We start from the raw sequence: 8,388 nt of genomic DNA on the forward strand, positions 1-8,388 counted from the left end.
TTCGAAAAATCCTAAATCGTTATTAAGTATGCAGGCAGGGCCGTTGACAGCTTTAACCAGGTCCAGGACAAGATCATCTGCAGGGCCCCCCTCTCAATACATAGGAATGTAGTGCGGCCCGAATTCTGGGCCGGGACAACTGATCTGTTTGCAGTCACCAGGCCGATAAAACTGTGTGTTGTTTTTGAAGGGTAATAGTTTTCATTTAAAAACAGAACGCCAACTAAATAGCATTAAGGTGCACTGTGTAAGATGTGGCCAGAGTAGGTATTGCAACTATGCTGCTCATTGAAACTGTTAATACCTATTGCTAATTTTGGTCTTTTCATGAATGAAAACAATACTTACTAGTATGACCAAAGTACAGTAAGTTTTGCAGCTAAAAATGTCTATTTCTGGAAATTCAAAATGGCGGACCATGGAGAAGATTCCCCTTTTCATGCATGAAAAGTGCAATTTTCCGAGTCATATTGAATACTTAGAATTTGATGGTGGTGGTAAGTATTTGTTAAGAAGGTAACATTTGTGTATGGGCAGCATGGATTCTGAAAATTAACTACAAAAATCGTACACAGTGCACCTTCAAAGAACACAAGAAGGTTAAGTCAATAATATTGGTGGTGAGTCACTGTTTCACTTACCAATGAGGAGGATTTGCTGGTTCACATTAAACACTTTATTTCTCATTGACAAACTATTGTACAAAATATACACAAAAAAATCAACAAGCAGCAATGTTGACGCACCGAAGCTTTTTAGAATGCAAAATATACTGTTTTTTAAATGCTACACATGGATTCAATGTAATATGTTTGGAACAATACCCATGCTGTACTACTGTACGTGTATATGAAAATAAACCAATCCACCCAAAAAAAATCAGTTTAAATACACAACGGAACCACGACAATGCTTCACCAGTATTAACAATAATGTAAAGGAAAGTGCAAAGTTTAAACAGGCTAAAACATTCTATGCAGGTACGAGCTACATACTGTACAAACTTCTACTGATACTGAGGATAACAGATTGTACATGGATGATGCATAAGCTACATAAGCTGCCTATCCATACCAGAAGCAGTCACGGCACAAAACACTTAGCGCAAAATCTCTTCTGATAATTATCGGCATTTTCTGTCAATCAACCTTTTAGAGAGGCAAAGTCCTATATGATGGACTTATTCATCCACACACCAGCTCTTCAAGAAAATATAGAACCTTCTTTTACGCTGGTCTGTCCATTCATTGTCACGAGTTAATAACCTTTGATAAGCTTCGGGGTTGTAGTCCCATGTTAATAAACGTTTCTTTGTGTCTTTTCTTTGTAACGAAAATGTAATAAGACTTGTGATATTGTGTTTGAAATAAATCCTAATGATGTTTCCATCTGCAGATACCAGAGCCACGGTCGGACAATAAGTCGTGACAAGAGAAATAAATACAGTATGCCTACAGCCGAGCAAACAGCTCAAGCAGAAGCATAATGAAATCACTCGGATCAAATCACCTGGCTGGGTCAATGCTAAATGATACAGCAGACCATGCCAGGCAGTGTGTATTATCATGTGTAACCACTCCCACTGCTGTGGTTCGCTTGCTGCCTACAGCCAGGGCCGCTGACAGCTTTGGCTGGGCCCAGGACAAAGTCATCCACCCAATGCATTCAATGTAATGAGTGCCCAATTATGCCCCCCCCCCCCACCCCCCATCTCCCTCCCTGGGCCAGGGACAGCTGGCCCCTTTGCCCCCCCCTTGTCAGCTTCCCTGCCTACAGCCGCCCTATTAGCAGCTTCTCCTGCCCATAATGAGACACCTCAGTCACGGAAAAAAAAAATCTATACAAAGGATGTACGTATTCCTCCATGAGGAAAAATATGGAAATGGATCGATCGCGTTGGTGCGGTCCATTGAGCTGGCCCAACGCCCGTGAAGAAAAGCACTTACGCAGCAGGGAAATGGAAGAGGAACAGGAGGCGTTAAAAAGAGAGTGGTCAGCTCAGCTCAGAGCCAGCCCTGCTGTCGGAGAGGAGAGCGAACAGGACATTGTAACAAGTCCCGCAGGTAGGGAGGCAGGGAGGGGGACTTTATCCACCGTCCACTGACATACAGTTCATCACTGTATACGGCACCTCTAGTGGGACGCGCTGTAGGCCCCCCCCAACCATCAATTCAACTGACAAGAAAATTGGATGGTCTTGGCTTATTTTCTCTCAGCTAAATCTCCTTTTAACCAAACAGTCACCTCGGCAGCGCTCCAAGGCAGGCAAAGCATTATAGATTGCTTCGGGTTCTGTTGAGCACACCGTTGTCTCCCTAAATTTGTTTAAGACCTCTCTCACAATGGAGAACTCTGACCTCTTAATAACAGCAGCCATTTTGGCAACAGCAGCCCATGACATCAGCAGCGGCTGACTAAACACTGGTGATCTTTTTGCTGACCCCCCCCCCATCCCCCTCCCCCAACTCTACCCCTCCCAAGGCCCTATATCAACGTCCACAACACACATAGCCTGACAAGCCAGACCATGTAAATTACGTCGTAATTCATTCAAATGGTCGGGCTTGTTAGGCTACAACACGCACGCCACACCACACCACAACACACAAATAAATATCTCTTTACATAGCCCAAAGCCCAATGTCTGTTGGTTGGTAAACGGATAAGAGGTCCTTTGAGGTCATCTCTTTACAGCAGATAGAGATCTGTAGTCTGCAGCGATCTGTGTAGTCTAGAGAGAACCAAAAGTGGGTCAGTCAGGTCAGGCAGTGCTGAGGGCGACCTGGCTACTCGGTATGTCCTGGTCTGGGAACGAGGACTGCCTCTTCCTCCCCTGCAGGAAGTGGACGTTATGGCTGCCCAGCTCGTCCATCTCCGTGTTGAAGTGGTCGGGACTCAACTCCCCGTTGGACGTCTCCTTGATGACGCTGTAGGTGAGGGCCACGCTGTACTGCGGCGGCCGCTCGGAACGCTGGGGGCCGCAGTGGCACAGCTTCCGGAAGGCGGTGCGGAACTTCTGCGACATGGCGTTGTAGATGACGGGATTGATGGCGCTGTTGAGGTAGATGCACAGGCGGCAGAAGAGCAGGAACCAGGTGTCCAGGTAGGCCTGCGACAGGAAGGAGTTCACCACCACCAGCGTGCGGTACGGCATCCACAGCAGCGCAAACAGGATCACCACCACCGCCAGCATCTTGGTCACCTAGGACGTAACGACAGGACACATTCTCAAATTATACTGTACAAATTATACCTGCCTAGAGTCAAAACAAAGTGTGGTGAGGCAGCTTTTAGCTTCTATGCTGCAAAGCTTTGGAACCATCTTCCTGATGATATAAAAAATGCACCATCTGTTGCAATTTTTAAATCTAGACTCAAGACGAAGCTTTTTGCAGATGCCTACCCGTAACTTAAATTTTATGTATTTAATTTTAATTTTTATTCTACCATATGTTTTACCGTAGCACTTTTTTTCAACTTAGCTTAAATTATGTGTTTTTATTTATTTATTTCCATTTTCTTTTTATCATATGTTTTATCTTAATGTTTGAAATCTTCTTTGGCTTTTAAATACTTTTAAAGGCTCTTTGTATTTGTAAAGCACATTGAGTTGCACATGTGTATGAAATGCGCTATATAAATAAAGTTGACTTGACTTGACTTGACTTGTATACCAAGAGCTCACAACATGGTTTTATACATATGGTCAAAGACAGGGTTCTTTGGGGGGGCTCAGACGTCAGGTGGTGCAACGGCATCTGATGTCCATCAATTAATTAGCAATTGATGGCTGCTATGCTGCAATGATTGTGCTTCCTAGATAGCCCACTAAAAACAAACAAACAAACCAAAAATAGTGGCACTGGCTTTCGTTGCACCACCCTGACGTGTGCTACTGCTGTCACTGACCCATACATGAGAACTCTCACACATGTGTGAAATGGAGGAAGATGATGAAGGCGGTCCCCGAATTGGGTCCTCATTACTAGAGATGTCCGATATTGGCTTTTTTGCCGATATTCGATATGCCGATATTGTCCAACTCTCAATTTTCGATTCCGATATCGGCCGATACCGATGCTGATATATGTGGGTTATTTTTCCTCATAACAAATTTTAGGTAATATTACAAATCTGCTGTTGTGGAACAGAATATGCTTAACTTTATTGTAATGCCCCACTAGATGCATTCTCGAATGCAACAAAGCTTTCCAAATATTAATATCGTCTGTGCAAAATAGAAAAATAATTAAGGAGAAAAGTGTATAGTAATTCAAGCATTATTATATCGGTTTTGCTAGGTCAAAAATCCGATACCGATATTGACCGATATTACATCTTATGCTATTATCAGGCCGATAATATCTGCGGGCCGATATTATCGGACATCTCTACTCCTTACATTACGAGTATTTGGTTTGGGGAGGGCTGTCAGGTGACTTTGTCCTTTGCATAGCCAAAGCTGTCAGTGGCCCTGCTTGGCAGATACTTGCTTTCAGGTAATTTTTAAAATATTTTTTGCCGGGGGCCTTTATTATGATAGTGCAGTGAGGAACTAGACAGGAAGTGAGTGGGGAGAGAGACGGCGAAGGGTTGGCAAAGGACCCGGGCCGGAATCGAACCCGTGTCAGCTGCATAGCAGAGGACTGCCCTACCGTTAGTTCCATGCGGTAAGGCCATGCAGGTACTTATAAATCCCTTGGGTAACCACACCTGTCAGGACATCCATGAACAACATCACTAACACTTATAATACATTTTTGAGTACCGTTGTTGGGAAACGACATGATTGTTTCCTCATTTTCCAATGAAATGATTGAGAAAATGTGTCTACTGCTGAATCAAGTTCTTCTGATAAAAGTGTATTTGTGATAAACTGTCAAATTAAAATCTTATAGTAGCATTGCCCAAAAAGCAGGGGTGGAAAAGTAACTTATTACTTTTACTCAATATTGTACTTGAGTAGCTTTTATGAATACTTTGTACTTTTTAAGTAAATTTTTAAATTAATACTTTTACTTGTACTTGAGTACATTTTGACCCAAGTACTTTACTCAATTACACTGGAACCTGGCCTGAGTACTGAGTAAAAAAAATTGACCGAGAGACAAAATGCCATGCACAATAATGCCACAATCCGCCAGAAATGAAAGATTGTGCAGGATGGCACACAGCATTTCCACTATTTTACTATCTTGTATCAATGTATTGGATGATGGCTGGTGCCAAGCAAGAGATAGAGGTTATGGAGGACGATATTCAAGAAAAATAAACATGACATTCTCAAGAGGAAAGCTAATTAAAAGTAACTAAGTACTTTTTACTCAAATTACATTTTAAGTGAAGTACTTTTTACTTTTACTTGAGTAGAATTGTAGATAGGTACTTTTACTTGTACTTGAGTAGAATTTAGGCAAAGTAAAGATACACATTTTCTGTACTCTTTCCACCTCTGCCAAAAAGTGTTGCTCAAAACGTTTCCAAGCCTAGTGTATCACCACCTTTAGTGAAGCTTCTGCAACAGCTCCATTGCTTACACAATTTGTTGGTAGTCTTTGTACTAATTTGGAGTGATTATTAACTGTAAAGAGACACTGACAGGCCTATAGCCTCTCTTCTAGCATTATTTTCAATATGTCTAATCAGAAAGTGGAAGACCGTGCCAAATTGTTCAACTTAGTAGTTGTGAATCTTTGTGTGAAGATTCAATCAGATCCGGAGTGATTATTCTCTATGTGACCAGTCCGTGGTATTTTGTGGGACAGTCCAAGGTACTGGTGTCATGCACTGTAGAATGTGTCTCATACAGGGCCGGATTAACGCACGTATGGCTGCAGCCTAGGGGCCCCCACCTGCCATGGTGCCCCTGATTGCAGAATTGATGACAAGATGCAACATTGAAAAAAATATTGTGTTGATATGAGTGCAGACCTGAAACTATTTCATGCTCCTCTCCACAGTTCGTATACATGTTATCCTTAATGCCTTGTAATTATGACACTGTCTATGTACAGTTGAAGCAAAATTGGCCTTCCGGGGGACCCACAGCAACCTGTAGCTTAGGGGGCCCAGGCTATCCTAATCCGGCCCTGGTCTCATACAATTAGAAATAGTTACACTGAACATAACTGTCCACCTTAGTGGTTGTATAACGGGGCATGAAGCATGTAATCCGTCTACCTCACTGGACAACAAAAGAGAGTAATTTAGTCCCCATAACAGCCATTAATTGCTGCTGCTGATAGCGGTAATGACACACTGAATAGTTATATAGTGGAGGCGTTATGCAAGCCAGGCTTGGAGCCATAAGCAAGAAAAATGAGAAAATAATTATGTGGTAATATACCTTAATTAGACCATCTATATGCAAGCCCAACTACTACATAATTACGCCATGAGAGAACACTCGATTTATGAGAGGCCCGAGCCAAAATAGAGGTCATTTTTATTCAATTCTGAGCTGCTTGTTGGCCCTTCTAATGAGTTGACCTTGTTGTAACCCCATCTGATGATCATTCATATCTGATAAAAGTGTGAGATGGACATTCAGAATGCATTCAGAATCAGCTCAGATAAATGGGTTATGTTGATGTATCAGTAATGATCCCTCTCCTCCTGATCCATCTCCTGATTTGAGAACCCCTTGAGCCCTTCTCAATGACCACACACTAGCAGGGGGGTTGATGGTAATCTTGTTGGACAGCAGCATAGTGCCTCTGGGTGTGTCAGACATGCACCGTTGACACCCTGATTGCCACCGTAACCACAGATAGCCTGTGATAGGCAATGACTTCTGAATCAAACGTTAGAATGAAAGTGGGAAACTGGTGTTTAAAAACAAAGAAAATGGATAGGCTGGTGAGAGTAGAGCACCTCATCAGAAACATATCCATTTAAGAGGAAAACGTTATGGACTAGTGCACTTGATCAAACATAAACGGCATTCGACACGTAGTTTAACCCGGAGTCTCTCACCTGCCTGCGCGAGGTCGCTGTGGTGCTGCTGCAAGATGAGTTTTTGGCAGAAAGTGCTTTACCCCCCAAACATGACTCCTTTTTCCACTTTTTGCTCTTTTCAACAGGATCACTTGGTAGCGGGTTCAGGAAGAGAATTCTTGCGATTAGTCCATAAAGTATCGCGGTCAAAAGGAGGGGCACGACGTAGAACACAGCAAAGTCCGTGAAGTATATCGGTAAATAGAGACTCCTCAAAACTTTGTAGCCACAGCTGACCAGTGTAATGTTATCATACACCAACTCTGTCAAATCTGACAGGTAAAACCACATGACACAATAGAGCGACGTGAAAGTCCAGACAGCCACAATGATCTTTTTCGCTCTGGAAAGTGTGCAGAGAAACTGTGCTTTAATCGGGTGACAGATGGCAATATATCGCTCAATGGTAAACGCAGTGATTGAACAAGAAGACGCGTTGATCCCCAAGTATTGAAGATAAGTTATACAGAGGCATCCGGCTCTTCCATACACCCACTCCCCGTATAAGGTGTCGGTGATGTTCGGTAACCCTGCCGCTGTCAGCACCATGAGGTCGGCGACCGCCAGGCTGACCAAATAGCAGTTGGTGGGGGTCCGCATGTGTTTGGTTGTTAAGACGACCAGAATAACCATAACGTTGCCTACTATGCCAACGCCACATATTAAGGTTACCAGAAATATACTAACCACTTTGTATTCAGTGGTATAGTCAGTCCAGTTCCCGAGCGTGTGGTTGTCTTGAAGAAGAGTTACATTCTCCATACTTAAACTCGCACTAAAGATGATCTTTCAGTTCAGTTTCTCATTGCGCGGTTAAAAAAAAAACCTTTAAAAAAAGAGTGAAAGTGTAAAAGTTAATTTCCTCGTCCAAGTGACATTTTGAAATTGTTTCCAAGTAGAAGTTGTGGCAAATAGCACTTGTCAGTAGTTCTAAGTCTTGGTCGCCTCTGAAATGTTAACGTGCGTAAACGGACGCATATCCCATTGGTGGAAATTAAATTCATGGCCAAAATGGTATAGCCTAAGAGAAAGCATCAGCTGAAATCTTCCTCAACAACTCGGAGTTCCAAGGCGCATGTTGCTCCGTCCACCACCTAGAAAGCCAACTCCTGAGAAGAGATAGTGAGGGGAGAGAGAGTCGCCTCTGGTAATAAGAAATGTGGCCAAACTGAGGGGCTCAGCTCTCTGTGGATAAGAGGGTGCTGCGCGCGCTCTCTCGCTCTCTCGCTCTCTCTCTCTCTCTCTCTCTCTCTCTCTCTCGCTCTCTCGCTCTCTCTCTCTCTCTCTCTCTATCTGCTGTGGGAGGTGAGCACGACAGTTACATTTATTACGAATGAATGGATGAATGAATGCGCGAATGATTGTGCTTGGAGACGTATGGTATTTTGGCAC

General features: G+C 43.2%; 1 protein-coding gene across 1 annotated transcript; it reads right to left on the reverse strand.

The window, feature by feature from the left end:
• Positions 1–2,761: 2,761 nt before the first annotated feature.
• Positions 2,762–7,761, reverse strand: trhra (thyrotropin-releasing hormone receptor a). The gene is made up of 2 exons (XM_063198457.1): positions 6,976–7,761; positions 2,762–3,202 (listed from the first exon to the last, which is right to left on the reverse strand). The coding sequence occupies exons 1-2, from the start codon at positions 7,756–7,758 to the stop codon at positions 2,762–2,764; spliced, it is 1,224 nt and encodes a 407-aa protein (XP_063054527.1). The 5' UTR covers positions 7,759–7,761.
• Positions 7,762–8,388: the final 627 nt, after the last annotated feature.

The sequence above is a fragment of the Engraulis encrasicolus genome, chromosome 5, assembly GCF_034702125.1.
Source record: "Engraulis encrasicolus isolate BLACKSEA-1 chromosome 5, IST_EnEncr_1.0, whole genome shotgun sequence".
Classification (NCBI taxonomy): Eukaryota; Metazoa; Chordata; class Actinopteri; order Clupeiformes; family Engraulidae; genus Engraulis; species Engraulis encrasicolus.